Source organism: Cebus imitator, unplaced genomic scaffold, assembly GCF_001604975.1.
Source record: "Cebus imitator isolate Cc_AM_T3 unplaced genomic scaffold, Cebus_imitator-1.0 Scaffold11, whole genome shotgun sequence".
Lineage (NCBI taxonomy): Eukaryota > Metazoa > Chordata > Mammalia > Primates > Cebidae > Cebus > Cebus imitator.
Window position 1 is genome coordinate 4,613,355 of NW_016107326.1, and position 19,266 is coordinate 4,632,620.

A 19,266-nucleotide genomic window follows, 5' to 3' on the forward strand; every position below is an offset into this window, starting at 1 on the left:
AAAAAAAAAAAAAAAAAAAAAAAGATTCCTGATATTACAGAGTCACTCGGGAGTCACCTTCTCAAACTCAAGCAAAGGAGCTCCAATTTGTCCCCACTACCCCTGGCCATTCTGACTGGCTCAACAATGTCCACTGGGCAGCTACCCTAAAGCAGGCGAGGCTGTACATGCTACGAATGTGGCTGTGAAGAAGAGGAGCCAGCCCTACTACCCAGAGCTGCCAGGCAAAGAGGGAAGATGGGCTTTAAACCAGCAATTACACAAATGTGTAACTAAGCACAACTATGTCGTGCTGTGAGGCAGGAGCAGAGGGACTATGGATGCGTGCAATCAAATAATCTGACACTCAGCCCATTCCAGAGTAATGACAGGGTATGAAGGCCAATGAGGGCCAGGCCACGTCCATAGACAGGAAGATCTGGGGAAATGAGTATAAAGCATTCACTGCATTTCAGCAACAAACCTAATTACTGTTCTTTAAAAACAGTGGAAGACAGAACAGGCCAAAACACCTACAAACCTTTACTTGATATTTCATGTCTTCAAGGACTGAGATAGCCACAACCCAAATGTTGTGGCTATTTCCAATTCTTTAAAAACCACCCAACAATATGCCACATTTTAACTAACAAATCTTTCTCCAAAAAGCACTGAAAAAGTGTCGCTGTTAAAAATATCTGCAGCAATAACAAGTGGGAAGGAGGTCCTGTTGCCATGGGGGCTTGTGGGGGACTGAGCTGCCCCTCAAGAGCTTGCTGTGGCAGGGCTCCCCCCACCCCCACCCTGGAGGCAGGGATGTAGGAACTGCTCAGTCATGATTCAGTGTTTCTTTTTTATTTGCAACTGTTTCTTTGCTGCACTCACTGTTAGCTGAATGGGCCCTGGGCTCAAGGGTAAATGGCCAGGCTTGAATAACTTGTGAACTGAGTCAAGGCTGGGGGTCTTGGAAAGATTACTTCTAGGAGCTGGAATCTCCATTTTCATCATCTCCCTTCTAAAGCCTCCTTTCCTGGCTGAACCCTTTCATAACAACTCCACGAAGGGACCCAGATAACAAAACAGAGGCAGGCACAACAGAGTTAAATAACTTGACAGAGGTCACAGTTACTAATTAGCAAATCCCAGATTCAAACCCCAAATCTGGATGTGACTCCAAAGCCGCAAATCTTGGCTTCTCCAAGTACAGACCAGGAGGCAGACCACTAGCATGAGCATCACCTGGAGACTCAGGTCCTAATCCAGACCTCCTGAATCGGAATCTGAATTTTAACATGATCCCTGGGTGAGTCATAAGCACATAAAAGTTTGAGAAGTGCTGCTCTAAACCGCAATGCTAGACTGTGATAGAAACTGCTGGGGCAGCTCAGCACGAAGGAAGACAGAGTCTATTCATCGGAGGACTTGAGAGCAGGGAGCAGGCAGATCACAGGTAGAACGGACTTCATTCAGACCTCAGACTTCACACCAGCATCTCCTCCTCTCAACTCCCCACTGCTGGCCACACTCCCAGCACTGTTTGGAGGTCGGCAGTGTGCCTTACACCCAACAGGCATTTTGTTGTTTGTTTGTTTGTTTTTAATTAATAAACTTTATTTTCAGAGCAGTTTTAGGTTCACAGCAAAATTGAGCGGAAAGTACAGAGTGTTCCCAAATACCCGAGAGCATTCCCAAATACCGAGTCCCCACACGCACATCTTCCCCCACCATCAACATCTCCCACCAGAGTGGTGGATTTGTTGCCATCTATGACCCCACACTGACTCATCATCATCACCCAAAGTCCAGAGTTTACATCAGAGTTCACTTTTCCAACAGGCTTATAACTCCTGAGACAGAATATCTAGCTATTAAGGGGAAAACTGGGCATGGCTGGCCCCTAGCACCAAATGCCCCATCTGAATTCCATGCCTCCGAGTCTGACCACAGCCTGGGCTGACCACATGCTCTCTACTCTCAGCTTCCTCGACTGTGCACTGTTCTTGGGCTGGCCCGTTTGTTTCCCTTTGGGATGGAGTTCAAGAGGCCAGAGCCAGAAGGGTCACAGTTCTGAAGGACGGCGCAGTGGACAGAGGAGAGGAATAGTGAATTAGGGGCACAAAACTGCCTCCTCTCCCGCCAAAAGCCAGGTCCAGATCCATGGCAACCACAGCTTCCTGTTCCTGCAGCTACGCCACATCTCTAAGAGCCCTGGTCCCCACAGGATGCTGGAGCTCCCAGGACACAGTCTTGACTCCCCCCTTCCCTCTGCCCACCCTTGACCCCAGAACTGTCCTCGGACCAACCTCTCTAGGACTTGGAAGCAGTCATGAAATGGAAGCACAGTCTAGGAAATTAGAGGCCAACAGAGTAACTGGGCCCTGCCTGGCCTCTGAGCAGACGGCCAGGATGGACAGTCCCTCTGCCTGCCTCCATTCTGAGCTGAGGGCAGATGGTGAAAGGAAAGGGCTACCAAACGAAGTGAAGTCTAAGAGGTCAAAAAGTATGTATTTAATTCTAGAAATACATAAAAAGAAGGCTAGAGCTTTTTTCAGATAGAATCCTATTTTTGTCCTTCCTGTTCATTTCTAAATTGTCTTCATTATACCCTGACCCATCTGTGGTCAACCCGCCCACATGGTGGATGATGTGGACATGGCATGGTTCTGCCTCCTGCATCATCGACTCCGGCCACTGGTCTCCTGCCTACATGAGGACTTATCATTGCTATACCAGTTGGTCATAAGGAACATAAAGGAAAGGACGTTACCCTTCTCAGATATTGCGATACAGGACTGGAACATCAAAATGCTTCTGGGCTTATGGGTGGCTTTAGTCACGCACATGCTTTTTCTTCCTGTTCTGGAACTTCTAAGTCAGAGATCACAAGCTTGCAAGGCCTACTGGGCCAAGGTAGGCAATGCAAATGTGAGCTCATAGTGGGTCACAGGGATGGTGGCCAGCGGGCTGAGGGGGCAGCCACCATTCCCCACAGCTCCTTCTAGACATGCAAGGTGGGGGCTCAGCAGAGTGAAGCCTTCTGATTGGAAAGGCAGGGGAATAGATTTTTTTTTCAAAATGTGAAATCTCGTTTTTAAATATTGGCAAATAATAAAAATATTTTTAGACTACTGAGCCAGCCAACAAAAACATGCCTGTATCTGTGACTGCTGTTCTAGGTGTTTCTCTCTGTGGGCCCTCTCCTACCCAAGGCAACACGTCAGTCCCCACTGTGCTGTTTTCAGGTGACCACCTAGGTGCTCCTCTAGTTCTGAGGCCAGGAACCCACCAGCTGAGAGGTGCTGGCTCTGCAGAACAACACACTGCACCAGGCAGAGCTGATCGCCACCAGCCATGCCAATCTGCTTCGGGTGTAATCCAAGCTGCTGACTACCATCAACAAAGCCCTGCATGGCTGACATTCTGACTAACTCAGAGCTGCTCCTCTCCCAGTGGGATAGAGCAGGACCTCAGCTCTTCCACGACAGGGTTCACTTAGAGCATTCCAGCCCAAGACCTGGGAAGCCAGGGGCTGGGAAGCTCTGAAGGAAGTACTAGGCTTCAGCAAGTCACCTCACAGCCCTGACTGCCAACAGAGCAGAGCAGGCGGCCTCTGGGGCACGGTGGGAGCCCCAATATTTAGGCCATGCCTGAGGAGCACAGAACACGTGTTGTCTTTTGTGATGACTCAGGGCTTTCAGGGAAAACCTAGGAGATGCGCCCTGCTCTGCCTCAAGTCAACACTGGGGCTTCTGCTCAGACACTGCAGCCAGCACAGTTTCTGTCCCTTCTGCAAGGAGCACCAAATCAGGGCCAACGCTTTTGGCAAAGACGACTTCAGCTGAACAAAGTAAAACTGTGCCAGAGTGGGCTGAGGCAGGCAAACCTCCTCAGGCTTTAGCACAACCAACAATGTGCTCTTGTCCCCCCAGTCAGGGTGGGAGCAGGGAGAAATCCTCTTTTTTCTCCTTATCCATCTGAGTGGTTCCTGCCATCCCTTCTCTAGAAAAGCCAGGCGGGGGTGGGGGGAACGACAACGCGGGCAGCTTGTTTTCTTGGCTCTAGGGAATACAAATGGGAGCACCATGGAAACCCCTAAAGTGTGCAGGACACCGCAGCAGGAACAAAACTCTTTCAGGTCCACAAACAAAATCCTGATCCTTTCATGAACGCTGTGGATGGCCCTTGGTGAGGGATGCTGGCAGGCTAGGAGCCTGGAACCTCACACGCTGAGGACCCTGGACCTCAGCCCAAAGACAGAAGGAGAAAGGGAAGAAATAGCGTCTGAAACCTATTCTGATGCCTCACACCCCAGCCCTGAGACGCGCCGCAGTGATGCAGATACTCAGGTCTCTAAACTAGAATGCCCCAGAATTCTGAGACACAGCAGCTATCCTGCTCATGCAAAAACAGACACTAGGTAAAGGTCCATAGACAGAGGTGATCCCACACACAAAAGCAGTGGATGTCTGCTCTTCCTGCTTCTACAAAATACCCACAAAATGCTCTGTGTCCAGGCACTCACCGATGTTTGGATGTTTCAGAAGTCGACATATCCGAGCCTCACGTTCTAGTTTCTGGTGATCTAAAAGCAGAAGAGAAAAAACAAAAGCCATTAACCATCCACGCTCTTTGTGGTCACCTTGTTACTCATATTCTTTCAGTTCTTAGGTACCAACTATGCACTTGCGATGATTTGCTGAAGTAATGCAGCAAGTCATGGCAATCCTGGAGATGGTTTGTTTTCTTTTCATTTTAGGGTCTTACTCTGTCCCTCAGGCAGGAGTACAGTGGCATGATCACAGCCTCAAACTCCTGGGTTCAAGTGATCCTCCCACTTCAGCCCCCTAAATAGCTGGAACTATAGGCGCCAGCCACCAGGACTGGGCCAGATCGTTATCATGACCACCTTTTCCAGATGAGAAAATGACTCAAGAGGTTGCACATTTCAAGTCAGTGAGCAGGAGAGCTGGGATTTGAATTCAGGTCTTCAACTAAAACTCTGGTGCTCTTTCCACTACAACAGGGTTTCAGTGGCCCAGTGTCTAAAATCTCTTTCGTATTTTTGATTTTTGTGACGGAGTCTTATTCTGACACCCAGGCTGGAGTGCATTAGTGTGATCTCAGCTTAATGCAACCTCTGCCTCCCAGGTTCAAGTGATTCTCCTGCCTCAGCCTCCTGAGTAGCTGGGATTACAGGTACACACCATCACGTCTGGCTAATTTCTGTATTTTTAGTAGAGATGGGATTTCACCATGTTTGCCAGGTTGGTCTCAAACTCCTGACCTCAGGTGATCCACCCACCTCAGCCTCTCAAAATGCTGAGATTACAGGCTTGAGCCACTGCACCTGGCCCAGAAGCTCTTTCTTCTTAGGAATACTAATAATAGTTAAGTTATACTGAGCACCTAATATATACTTGGCACTGGCTAAGGGTTTTGCATATATTCTCTACATAGACAAGCCTGAAACATAATGATGCTGATAATAAAGACGTTGATGATCAAGATAACGATGACTTAAAAAAATAATAGCTAACATTTACTGTATTCAGAGCTTACTTCTACACCAGGCAGCTGCCTCTTTTAATTTATCCTCATAACACCTCTAGGATGTTGGCATTAGTATGATGCCCATTTTATAGAAAGAGAAACCAGGAAACAAATCCTGCCTCTCCCCAGGGTCTTCTTGGCCACCACTGCTGTGAGCTTTGACCTGTTCACATTCAGACCCTGGGATTACTCAGTTTTGGTGGAATAATCAGAAATCCATGAGTCCCCAGATCCAAGTGAGCTGCGTGGGTCAATTCCTTCCACAGGAAGGCAGAGCTCCAGTATGTGGGAAGAGAGGATGCTACTCACAGCACGGAGGCCTCACAGCCCTCCCCCACTGTCCTTCCCTCTTTCTACTTGCTGAAATCCTGCCAAAAGTCACCTCCTTCATGAAGTCTTCCCTGCTCCTCCCGGTAGACTGTGACTTCTCCCTCCTACTCCACCCCCGCAATTTCCCAATGCACTTCTCACGATTCTCACATCATATATTACATCAGTTATCTTTCAGTTGCAAGCTCTCCGAAGGGTGGGGGTACCTTTCCGGGTAGTGCTTTCTAGAGTTCTTTCTGTAAACAGGGGCTAAATAAGGGTTTACCAATAACAACAGAAGTAGTCATAACAATCGCTTACTAAGCAGTGACTACATGTCAGGCAGAGGCATGGATTACCATATTTCATACCTATGGGAAACTCTGTGAAATAGGGATCTGATTAGTTCCATTATATTACAAATGAAGAAACTGAGGTTTAAAAAGACAGAGTAACCTGCCTCAGGTAACACAGACAGGCAGTGATGCAGGTGGTCTGAGCCTAGAGCTCTCTTTCTCCACACCTGCGCTATGATGACTGGATAAAGAATGATGAGAATAAGGCCAGGCGCGGTGGCTCATGCCTGTAATCCCAGCACTTTGGGAGGCCGAGGTGGGCAGATCATGAGGTCAGGAGATTGAGACCATACTGGCCATGGTGAAACCCTATCTCTACTAAAATACAAAAAATTGGCCGGGCGTGGTGGTGTGTGCCTGTAGTCCCAGCTACTCAGGAGGCTGAGGCAGGGGAATCGCTTGAATTGGGGAGATGGAGGTTGCAGTGAGCCGAGATCATGCCACTCCCCTCCAGCTTGGTGAAAGAGCAAGACTCCATGTCAAAAAAAAAAAAAAAAAAAAAAAAAAGAATGGTGAGAACTGAGTCAAGACTCCAGGCTTTGGAGGGGGTCCAAAAGGAAGAGAGTCCAGTTCACCTGAATTCTCCAGGCCTGCACAAGTGCCTTCATATCCACAGCTGCCAAGCTCTTCCTATCTCCCTGCCTCTACCCTACACAGCAAAAAGCCTCTGTAAAGCTTCCTGCGGCCCTCCCAATGATCTCATCAGGGGAATGCTATGATTGTCCACATTTCTAGATGATGGAAGAAATGGAGGCCCAGGGAAGTTAAGTAACTTGCCCAAGATTCCACAGCAGGAAAGAGATAGAACTGGGATTCAAACCCAGGCCTGTCAGTTTGAGATAATGTAGGGATTGTGGACTAGAAGAAATTCACATTTATTGTTTCACTAACCAAACCCAGCTTTGTCTCAAACTTTCCCTCTAGCAACAGCTCTACTTTGTGAAAGGAGGTGGGGACAGACAGAGATTAGTTCCTGCTGCCCAGCTAATCCGTCCCAGCTGCCAAAGATCTGGGTCAGGCCTTCCTTCCTGTCCCTGGGTTCAGCATGACCACTGACCAGGATGCAGCCAGGAGAACCCCAGGTAACCCCTAACTCCCAGATCACCTGGCATCCCTTGGTCTCAGGCACAGGATGTGGCCAGCAAACTCCAGAAGTGGGGCACTCAAGGAGGCTTCAAAAGCCTTGCCTGGTGGCTGGGGGGCTTGCTTATTCTAGATCTGGCAGGATGTTGACATGACCCCACCTTCCATCCCTGGACTTGAGATGGAGGTACCAAGCTAGCCAGCCCCAAAGTAACAGATCCATGGCCCTCTCTCTAGGCATGCACCTCTCCACCCTCCAGCCCATAACTCTCGGGCTTGGTTGCCTGGACAGGTGCAGGAGAACAGCATCTTGCAATGCGGAGGTGGCAGCTGAGGGAAAGCCCAGAAGATTAATGTTTATCTCCTTCCTTAAGTCTCTTACTAGCTAATGGTTACAGTCCCACAACAGCAACACACTAAAAATAAGGGCACTCTGGCTTTAGCAGTGACTTTGAGTGAAGAGGAGAGACACAGACTCAGGCTCTCAGCTCCTCGAAGGAGCTGCTCAGCGTCCAGAGGGTCCTCGTTAGCCTCTTAATTCAGCCTTAACTCCAAGGAGCTAAGCCCCATGTTCCCAGCAAGGCCCAGGTCTTCTCTGAACCCCAGGACTGTACCTTGGTCCTCATTCTGATTCTAAGCTGTGGAGTATGGCAATTAACAACTCATTGGTTTTAGAGTCAGACAGCCCTGGATTGAGCCCAACACTGCCACATCCGGCAAGCTATTAAACCCACCAGAGCTTCATTCATTCCTTCATGAAATATTTACTGTGGCTGGGCATGGTGGCTCACGCCTGAAATCCCAGCACTTTGGTAGGCCAAGATGGGTGGATCACTTGAGGTCAGGAGTTCAAGACCAACCTGGCCAACATGGCAAAATGCTGTCTCTAACAAAAATACAAAAATTAGGCAGATGTGCTTGAACCCAGGAGGTGGAGGCTGTAGTGAGCCAAGATCAGGCCACTGCATTCCAGTCTGGGTGATAGAGCGAGACTGCGTCTCAAAAAAAAAAAAGAAAGAAAGAAAGAAAGAAAGAAAGAAAGAAAGAAAGAAAGAAAGAAAGAAAGATTGATTTACTGAGGCCTACTATGTGACAGGCATTATTCGAGATGCTATGAAGACAGGTGAATAAAACAGACAAAAATCCCTGCCCTCATGGAGCTGACACTCTAGTGGGCTGCATGTGGGGAAAGGACAGACAATAAAAAAACTCAATGGCACATTAGATGTCATGGCAAGTACTGCGTAGAAAAACCAGAGAAAGGGGAAGTGTAGATTTATGTAGGGTGGTCCAGGAAAGCCTCAGTAAGGAGGTGACATTTGATTAGGATTCAAAGGAGGTGAGACAGTGAGCCACACATTATTTTGGAAGAGGTTCCTCACTTCTAAAACGGAGATAGCAAGATTTGAGGTTTAACTGAGGTGGTACAGGTTAAGAGTTTTGCATAAGGCCTGGCATATAGCTCCTTTCCAAGGGCCCAGTGAGAAGGTGGATAGGGTCTCCTGGGCTGGGCTTGTGGTCACAGATATCACCAGGGACACTGTGAATGGAACCCACAGTCCCCTGTACCCAGGCAGAATCAGGGTCTGCAACACAGCAACCGAGCCCTCCTGCCTGGCTTCTGGACTCCCCACATGGTCCTCGTTGCAGTCCTGGGGGTGGGGTATCCCCCTGTTTTGGTGGGGCCCACCTGTGTCTATAGTCTGCAGATGATGGGCAGCAACAGGGGCTCCTCAGAGAATGGGGACCACCACAGGAAGCGTCACTGCCCGCTTCCCTCCTCTTCCTCGCAGCCGTGGCATCCTGCCATCCACAAGCTCTCCTCAATGAGCAGAGCAATTTCTCCCTGCCATCATGTACCACCCGGCCACCACCCAGCCTCTCCAGTTGTTGTCTCCTGTCTCTTTGCCCCGCACTTCCTGTCCTGTAGTCAGTTCCAGGGCTGGACCACAGCTGGGAAAAAGCTGAGGGTCCACTCCAGTGGCAGCAACAGCGGAGGGGTTCCAGGATGGAGTAGTGGTTTCTAGAGCATCTTTGCCAACTGCAAGAGCATCCCAGCTGGAAGCAGCATCCCCAACCCCAAAAAGGGTGAGGCCAACTGAATGGACTTGGTCCATAGTGGGAGGGCCCTGGCTCGCCATCCCAAGGTGCCACAAAGGTAGCTGCCTCCCTTGAGATGCCCCCGCCTTCCAGTGACCACTAGGGAGCGGCTGGGACCTTTCGAAGTAGACCCTCCTCCAGCCACCTTTCTACCAGGCTCATCACCGCCCCTCCCACAGCCCAGCCCCCCCTTCCTGTTTGACAACAGCCACTTCCCGCTTTTGCACAGGGCCACTTCCTGCCCGCCTGTGTGCTACTGCCATGGAGAGACCCACCCCTGCCGGCCTTGAGCCCAGCTCCAACCACAGCCCTCTGCAGGTTTTCCCCGTCATAAGCAGAGGTGGCAACAGGAGCAAAAAGCAGAAGCAGCTCCAGCCCTTCCCCAGCAGCCTACCCAGGCCAGAGCCTGGCCCTGGGAAACAAGGATCCTGGAAGCCCAGCCTCTCCCGCCTTCTCCCCAAGTACTTCAGGATCTGGTCCAAGGCACCACAATTTCACAGGAAGGGCAGCAAGAAGTGACCAGATGCACCGAGGGAGGCAGAAGAGGAAGCAGATAGGAGGTGATAGCGTGCAGCCAAGGGGTACACTGAGCCTGCCCTTGAACCACCTTCCCCTCTGGCCTGAAGATAGAAGCCTACTCCAATGCCCCTTCCTTCCTCCACCAGGTCAGGGGGCCAGGGAGGGCTGGCCACAGACTCTCCATGGCCCTGTCAGGGATACGCCTGCTGACTTAGTGACATTTTCCTAAAAAAAACCCCACAAATGCCAGCACTAGCTTCAAATAAGATCCTGCTGCCACCTAAACATACAACTTTCTGTCTGAGGGAAAGGATGCACATTTCTACGCTGGCTGAGGACAATCCGAAGTTCCAATCTCAAAGACATTCTTAACTTTGCAAAGAGCATTTTGCAGTTCTGTGCCTGAGACCCCAAATGTGGATGTGAGATGCTTCCTGCAGCCCCACTGATTTCAGGGCTTGATGCGAGGCAGCCTTACTTGTGCCCTCCTGAGTGCCCCTCATCTCCTTCCCAAGCAGCAGAGGCCCCTGTCCGGTCCCCTTAGGCACCACTCTGAGGAGCAGAAACAAGGACAGCACAGGGATTTGGTATCATAATCCACCTTTCCCAGCTGCTTATGCACAGCCCCAGGTCTGGGGCACCAACCAGTGGGAATCCCAAGCCACAGTCCCACTGACCTCACCCTGACACTGCGATGCCACATCCCTTCCTCTTTGAATCTCACTCTAAAGGTACAAAGAGTCTCCAATTAAAAGCAAAGTCCATCCACCATGTAAGAGCAAGACCATAGTTTCTAATTTCCTCATACCCGTACAACCGGTGACTAGCTAGGGGCTGTGAATAGAGGGACGGGGCCTGAAACATGCCCATGTGAACCCCCAAGGCTCTGTGCAGTACCCAGCATCCTCCCCTTCTCTTCAGCCCTCACTCAAGCAATTTTAACAGGGTGACACGAAGAGCTGAGCCCCACTTTGGCCGCTAGATCTCAAGGCAAGGGAAGCTATAACTAAAGAGGGAAAGAGGCTCCAAGAAATGCCCCACAGCAAAACGGCCCTAAATCAGCTTTGACAGAGAAAATCCCCATGGGATCACTAGCAAGCCCCAAGAAGGCAAGGCTCTGCCTGGGGACACTGGCCACTCTCAAGGGCCAGAACAGGATCAGCCATCGTGTTCTCCATGCCCCCGGCAAGGCTCCTGGTGCCTGCAGCCTTTGCCCACTGTTTTGGTGACATTTCCTTCATGGTAACCAGCCCCAAGTAAAACATCCCAGGAAGCAGCCCCTAAAAATAGCTCCTCCCAGGGCAGCAGCAAGCAGGGGGGAGGGGAAAAAAGGGAGGAGAAAAGAGGGGAGCAGATGGGAAGCTGCGGCTGCTGCTGATAGGGCCCAGGAAGCGGAGATGGTGTTGGGGAGGAGTGGCTGGAAATCTCCCCACCGCACAGCCCAGAGAGGTGGGTACAGACGGGAATGGGGCCTCAGCCAGCAACGAGGAGGGATTTGCTCCACCAGGCTTGGAGCTCAGGGCCTAGATGGAGAGGTGTGGGGTGATGCGCCAAGATTCATCACAGGAACAAAGTATCCAGAACCTGTGTTTTAAAGAAAGGCGCCAAGGAGTGGGTGGAGGCCACACAGCCTGAGGACGCTGGGTCTAAGCCCTGGCAAAGTCACGGGCACCTGCAGCGCAAAACCAAAAAAACAGACCCCAGACAAAGCTTTGTGCCTTGGTTTCCCCACTGGTCCTGGGGCAGATCTGTCTGGCCATGGGCAAGATGACAAAGGGCCTCTGTAGAGAGGCATTCAGGAGGTGCAAAGTGCCCATCTCCTCCTGTCACCATCCTTTTGGCATCCATGGGATCAGGCCCTTGTTAGTCTGCCAAAGCTGTTCAGAGAGCAGCAAGCACAGAGATGGGGACAGGAACGATCATACCCAGCCTCTCCTTCCATGTCTCCAGCCTTGGCAGAGAATGGGGTCAGCCACTCACCTCTAGGGTTTCAGCACAGCTTCTGACAAGGGTATGATGCGAAGTGACCAGAGGAAGCAGCAAGAAGGCAGGGGCCTCCTTGACTGAATAGGGCCACCTTCCCACCTCCGTCCCCACCCCCTGATGTGGCACCCCAAGTCACTCCGGGAAGGCAGGTGAGAGGGGAGGGGTCAGGCTAGTGTTGTGTGCACTAAGGCCCACAGCTCAATGTGACCGTATGACAAAAGCCACCCAGCAGAAGCCTTTACACAGAGGAGGGACCTGCAGTCGGCTTCCATCCCTTCAGGAGAGAGGTAGAGGAGTTCCATCGCTGATATGCAGGATGCCCATTTCTCTGTTTTACAGAAATTGGCCTGTTTTATCTTTAGGAGGAAAGCATGGTTTTGCAAACACCCCACTAAATGCTTCCTCGAGGCCCGTGTTCCAGTGCTGCGTGGATTTCTCTTCCTTCTCCCACTCCCTGCATTGCTACTTCCCCCTCCCTTCTCTTTCCCTCACTTCACCCAGGTCCTTAACAGGAAAGTCTCACTTGGAGATACCACAGGGGACACAAATGTCATGGGGGCTACTCAGGCCAACACTGGGAGAGGCGGGGACTCTTAGCGGGCACCATCCAGGGGGATCCCATTTCAGTCCCCAGGGCCAGCTGGACCCAGAAAGGGACAGCCTTTACCCTTCTGGTGGCCAACATGCCACAACCCCAGCCACCCAGCCTGCCTTAGCCTCAGACACAGACACCTCAATTCGGAGGCCCAGAATGAGTCCCCTAATCACAGAACAGCCCATGTGCACAGATGGCCACACAGCAGCAGAGGCACAATCTGGAGAAGGCTGGGCCAAGGTGTGTCTATTGAATTCCAGAGGGCATGGCAAGAGCAACTGTCATTGTTGTTGCAGATTTTAGGTGGCATCTGTTAAAGAGTGGCTCATGCCTCACCTGCATGAAATTCACTGGAGCATGTGTTTAAAATGCAGATTCTGTGGCCCCGCCCTAGACTTCCTGAAGTAGAATCTGTAGATAAAGCCCAGAAATCTGCATTTTTTAAACCAGTTCTCAGGGTGATCCTTATGCACACTAAAATTGAAAATCACTGCTTGGAAGAGATCCCAACAGTGGCCCTATGGTGCCCTTGGTGACAAGGAAGGAGGAATCATCAGCTAACTGTCTGCCTACATCTCCCACTCTGCCTTATGCCCCTAACACAGGTCTTTATCCTCATCTGTCCTCTCTTCCAGCAGCCGTATCAGGTCTGCAACCTGGCTCCCTGGATCAGAACGGGGGACCCAAGCCAGGAGCTGGGTACAAGGGCTTTGGCAACTTGACTGAGTTTCCTGGGAGCCAAAGCCAAAAGGCAACCACGATTGGTTACACAGTCCTCTTGACCCATTCATTTAATGCATATGTGGCTAGCATACGTCAGGCACTTCACTAGGGCCTACCCACGCAGAAGTGAAGAAGCACATAAGGACCCTTCCCTCACCTCCCAGGTCCTCACAAAGAGGAAAGCTTTTGCTTACATTTAGCTTCAAAAGAAGTTTCTTCAAACAGGGTGTACAGATTAAATACACTTAAGTGTTATAACAGATTTCATAACACTGCTTCCGGTAGTATCTCTTAGTAAGGCCAAGGGCATTACCCCAGTAACCATCTCGGATAAATCCATCTGGATTCCAGAAAGCAACTAGAATCCAGATAAATTGTACAAATACAGAAGTTTCTTGTGATGCTGATAGTTTTAGGGATAAATCCTAAACCATGTAGAAGAAAAGACCATTTGCCCTTCAACTGTAGCAATATGGGGGAAATGCTTTGGATACAAGCAAAGAGAGCAGGATATAAAATGTTATGCTCCACGAGGTGAAAATCTGTATGCATATGAATAAAGATAAGAAGGGAATATGAAGATTTAAAAATAAAAAAAGACATAAGGGCTCAGGCTCCTTGAGGGGGGTGCTCTTAAATCTTAAAATAACGACTTATCATTGCCATCACCTGGCCCACTAGCTCCTGCATCCAAGCCTATTTTAAATGCCTCCTTCGGCCTAGCGGCGCTAAGCTTGGAACCACGGGCTCCCTTATGAGCCCAGCTCCACTCGTATAGCAGCTCTGAAGCAAATAGAGTGACGTTATGTGACTTTCAGTGACTTTATGTAGACAGGCAGGCAGACAAAGATAGTGCTCAATGCACATCTGCATGAACTCCCCACCTCGCCACCCCAACTGCCAATGTGGGCCTCTGAGGCCACAGTGACAAGACACAACAGCCCAAAAGAAGGCTTCCCATCTAGGTCGGACCCCCTAGAAGACCAGGTGATCTCTCTCTCTGCCTCCTGGACCACCTCACCAAGGATGCCAAGGAGAAACAGCATTATACCCTCTTTCTTTCTTTTCAGTTTGTAGCCCAGAGAATCACAAGAAAGACAGTAGGCAGGAAGACCCAGCAAACACAGCAAGCCCCTTCAGACCTTCACAGATGACCCTGGTGGGCCCACGACATTTCCAGACACAGAAATCCAACACCTGCAGAGCCCTTGACAGACAGACAGCAACGAGTGAAACCCAGCCCCAGCGGCTGCACCTTTATAAAATATATAGTGTAAACCGAGAGGCTTCAGGGAAGCCATGGGCCCTCACTCCTAACCCCACGGGCACCGGCCCATGGCTACCCTGGCCCAGCTCTCTCCAGGAGCTCACATCCCCTGTGCCCAGACCACCCTGTTCCCTCCATCTCCAAGACAGCCCCTTCCTACTCTCCCACCTCCACACAGTACTGGCTGGCACTTACACATTCTGACCCCTCTGGCTGGCATCTGAGCCTATCATCTGTGCCTCTGTCCCAAAGTCAACCTGGCATACAAGGCCACACAACAGGGCCCAGTCTTAGCATAGCCATCTCGGGAGAGGGGGAGTTCTGTCTGATGCATATACTTTTACACAAGAATCCTCTTCTTGAGGGAAAAAAAAAAAAATCAAAGAGAAATCAAACCTCATCCAATTTGGCCAGGGAAAGAAAGATATCCACTGGGAAAGATGGGACAAGGTTGAAAGGAGGTGAGGAAGGGAACGGGATGCTATGACACAGGTCATGGAAGTTCAGGCGGGTAGGGGAAGAGTAGGAAATGAAAGCCCCAGTCAGGTAGCTGCAGGAAGTCACCACGTCACCTATCCTCACATCCCAGAATTTGGCTCCCGGCTGTCTCTCCTTCCCTTACTCCAGGGTCAGAGAACACTGGTGAGATAAGGAGAGAAAAGCATTGCGTCATCAACTGGAGACACCAGACACCAGCCCTGTTTCTGATGCACCAGGGCTCTGCTGTGTGAGCATGAGAGGTATTCAGCCTGAAGCCATGGTTCCTGCCTGCACCTTCCATCCTTGGCCAGGGAATGTCTGCCAGAGAGCTCAGCCCCTGTTGTCTGCGCCCCCTCCTCCCCAGGGGAGGAGGGCATTTGACTGCCCACATATCTCTATGGCAACCATCCTCAGACTCAAGGTACCCAGAGAGAAAGAAAACAAACAAGTCCAACTTTATAGGCAATGCACACGAACAGCAAGAGATTGAGCTGGATGGGAGTCAGCAATTCGTGCCCTACTGGGGGGATGGAGAGAGAGTACCCAGCCGGGGGGTGAAGATGGCCCTGCTAAACAGGTCCCAGAACAACTGCCAACATGACAGAAGCCCACTGTCATCTCCATGGAATTTTAGAGCTTCTCTGAGCCCTTGGGACATCTACTATGTCTCTTATCCCAGAGAAGCCCGTGTCATTATTGGCCAAAGCCCATGTCTTCCCCAGGGCATGTGTCCTGGCTCCTAATGTATTTATGGCATCCAACTGTCCAGCCCTAATTCCCTTCTCTGCATCTCATAACCTTTGTTCCCCAGCTGCGCCCTGCAGCCCTCCAAGATCTGACCTCTATACTCACCAGACGTGTTCACAGAGCACTTCACACATTGCTGGGTCTACACCTATCAGATGAGGTAAGTTTGGCAAGCACCCAATAGGAGGTTCAGAGAGTGCAGGTTCAAGGTGTGAAAGACAGGCCCTGACCACCCCCCCCAACACCCCCGCCCACCTCAGGTACTTGGGAGGATCTCGAAAATGAGGCCCCAAGGCCTGGGCCTTTATGTTCCTCAGACTCCGAGGTAGTGCAGTCCCTGCCCAAACTGGACCATTGGGATTTCTAGACCATGAAGCATCACCCTCCACCCAGGACAGACTACATCTGCTGCTGCACCACCAACTTTGTAATTTGATCAAAAAAGCAATCAAGTTCATCTGGCAGAATTTGTTCCTGAGATGCCCTCGCCATAGCAGCCTCCCCTGACGTTTACAGATTCCCTTCCCTTGGGAGTCTGTTCTGCCGCCTGGTGGGCAGGGGAGGCTGGCTTTGTTAGAGATGCTCACTTACTGCATTTCCATCCTAAGTCACCACGGGAGCAAAGGGACCAGGAAATGCCTGTTGTGGCCACCACTGCCCCAAAGGGAGAGGCTCCAAATGCCCCAAATTAAGAGTTCTCCCTTTCGTGCCACCCACTACTCCCATATCCTCCACCTCCCTGAAGACAACTCCCTTGAGCCTTTAGGGGCCACTGTAGCTACCTGCATTTCTTACTTCATTCTTTGCTACCTGAGCACTTCCAGTCCCCTCCACCCCTTCCCCACCTCCACCGCAACTCCTTTCCTGGCTTCAAAGTCCAACCAGTCTGAAATTCCAAGTCCTCTTCAAGTACTAAAAGGCACAACCCCCAATTCCTGGGGCTTGTTCAGATGAAGCCATGGCCGTTGGAGGCACCCTCAGGAAAAGGCCAAGACAGGGAACACTCACCCCGGGCAGACAACTTCTTGGTATTGATAATTTTTGCTGCATACTCCTGCGTGGAGGTTTTCTTCACACACCTGCGGACCACAGAGAAAGCACCCCTGGAGGGAGAAGGGGGAAAGAACTGGGACACGGAGCAGGGCAGTGACACAGACACACTTCAGGTCTGGGGACAATGATGCTCCCATCACCAGACCTCTAGTTACACTCACATACACACACACACCCCGGCGCTGCGACCACCACCATCCAACCCGAGGCAGAAGGACGTGGCCACCGCAGGACACTGAACAGATGTTGGTGGCCTGCTGCCCTCCCACTCTCTCATCCAGTCCCTGGGCAAGGCAACAGCCTCCGGGTGGGCGACGCTGAAAACACACACCTGCTGCATTTCAGACAGCCCTGCGGTCCCACCCAAGAGAACCAGGGCAGAAGGGACCAGAGAGACCCTGCCCTACTCTCGGCAGGAACATCTGAGGGTAGGGGAAGGAGAGATCAACAAGAGGTATCATCCCCTGAAAAAGTAATCTCCCTTAACCATGGGGCAAAGTGAGGCTCAAATCCCCCACAACTGGCTTCACCTCACTGCATCCCGCTCAACTGACAGCAAAGGAAGAGAGGACACAGTCTGACATCAAGAGCTCCCCTTCCCATGCTATTTTCCTTGACGTCCCCCCAAAATGGGAGCTCGCACTCTCGGCTCTGGAAACGTCTAGGGGGGCGGGCGGGGCAGGGGCTGCAGTGGCCAGGCTCGGCGGCGCGGGTGGGGGTGGAGGGCCGGGGCTGCTGCAGCGGCCAGCTCAGTGCGTAGGGGAGGGGGATGCTGCGGCTGCGGCGCGGCTCCTGGGACCACTGCAGGGGTGGGGGGAGGGGACGGGGGTGCCGCAGCACTGCCCAGACGCCGGGCTGGGAGCCTGGAGCTGCACTCGCGGGGGGCGGGGCCGGGTGCCAAACGGCCCCCCCAACGCCCGGGCTCCGCAGCGGGGCTGGGGCCGCAGGGCCGGGGAGGCTCCTGAGTGCGAGGCGCGTGGGACCTGGGTTCAGGGTGCGGAGTGAGCTCCCGGGCAGCGTGGGGAGGTGGTCGGGAGGGGGCGCCTGAATGGTGCGGAGGGGCGGGGCTGGAGGGCGCCCGGGAGCGGTCCGGGGGCTGCAGTGCCCGCGGCGGCGCCCGGGGTGCAGCGGCCCCGCCAGCTGCTGCAGAGTGCGGAGGGGCTGCGGGGCAAGGCGCGGGGGGCGCGGGGCCGGGGGGCGCGGGGCCGGGAGACGGCGGGCGGGAAAGGCCGGGGTGGGGCGGCCGAGGGGGCGCCGCAGCAGCCGGTGAAGGGCCGGGGGGCGGGGCGAGGAGCCGCATAGCGCCCGGGCGGCAGGGCAGGCGGGGGACCGCGGCGGGCGGCGGGCGGGCCGTACTTGCCGAGCTCCTCGAAGAGCTGGTAGTCGTCGGTGAAGCGGGTGCAGGTGGCAGTGGTGGCCATGCTGGCGGGCGGGCGGACTCGGCTGTGCAGCCCGCGCCGACGTCGGTGCACAGTCACCGCCGCCCGGCCGAGGGAGCAAGAGGAGGAGACGGGGCTGAGCCCGGCAGCACCGCGAGACTTTACCGGGGAGAGCGAGGGAGGGAGGGACACCCCCGCGCCGCCCGCCCGCCCCGCCCCCAGCCCCACCGGCCCCCCCGCCCGGCCCCCGGCCCGCCCCCGGGGAGGGGCCTCCCGCCGCGGGCCCCGCCCCTCGCCAGAGCCGCCCGCGCTGGGCCTGGCGCGCCCGGCAGCCGAGGGGAGGGGGCCCTCGCTCCGGGCCGCCCGCCGGGCGGACGGAACTGGAAGATTCGCGACCTATGGGCTCATCTCGGGGCGCACCCTGCGCGGGCTCAGGAACGTGCGTGCGAGGGTGCGTTAGAAGTGTAGGGGTCTGGACCACCGAGCTCTCTGAGGGGCCCCACACGAGGGTCCCGAGCCCCCAACCGGGTCCCTAGCATGTGGAGCGAGATCCAAGGTCAAGAAGCTATGCGAGGCTGCACGCCCAGAGGCGCCCCCAGCCTGCGCTGAGCCAGCTGCCAGCCACCTTCCCTCTGGGAGCTGACAGTCTAGACTTGCGCAAGCACCAGGGCCATTATTAGAAAGAAACCCTTCAGGCGAGGTTTGATCAGGGAGACCAGGCCAGGGGCAAGGATGCAGGTAGGACTCTGCCTTCCTGCACCACAGCTGCAGGGATGAAAGAGTGTTCTCTATCCGGCCAGCAATGAAAGGGATGAAGTGGGAAGACTTAAAAAGGCTTTGTGTAGTGGGGGCTAGAAGAGAAAGTGGAAGAAAGAGGAAATCCCCATTTTCTTGCAGGGCACCCTCGTGCTTTTATTTTCTGACACTTACCACGTTTTGTAGTGCATTGACTGGTATGAGGGACAGTAGAGCTATTGCATAGCTGTCTAACAGTGACTTGCATCAAACTGCCTGGCTTGGATTTCTGGGCAACTCACTGACCAGCTCTGTGACCTTGGGTAAGTCACTTAATGTTATTACTATTATTATTATTTTGAGATGGAGTTTCACTGTTGTTGCCTAAGCTGGAGTGCAATGGTG

General features: G+C 52.8%; 1 protein-coding gene across 12 annotated transcripts in view; it reads right to left on the reverse strand.

Moving 5' to 3' along the window:
• The window catches only part of LOC108318509 (calcium/calmodulin-dependent protein kinase type II subunit gamma), a 51,997-nt gene extending 33,682 nt beyond the window's left edge, over nt 1-18,315 (reverse strand). For 4 of the 12 annotated variants that reach the window (XM_017549594.2, XM_017549613.2, XM_017549587.2 and 1 more), the window contains exons 1-3: nt 18,104-18,312; nt 16,703-16,797; nt 4,502-4,561 (exon numbers count right to left, since the gene is read on the reverse strand). In XM_017549594.2, coding sequence (XP_017405083.1) covers nt 4,502-4,561; nt 16,703-16,797; nt 18,104-18,168 — 220 coding nt within the window. In that variant the 5' untranslated portion in view covers nt 18,169-18,312. Of the gene's footprint in view, nt 1-4,501; nt 4,562-16,702; nt 16,798-18,103 lie in introns of all 12 variants that reach the window. The other 8 variants (XM_017549640.2, XM_017549622.2, XM_037746090.1 and 5 more) reach the window with 7 other exon arrangements.
• Nucleotides 18,316-19,266: the final 951 nt, after the last annotated feature.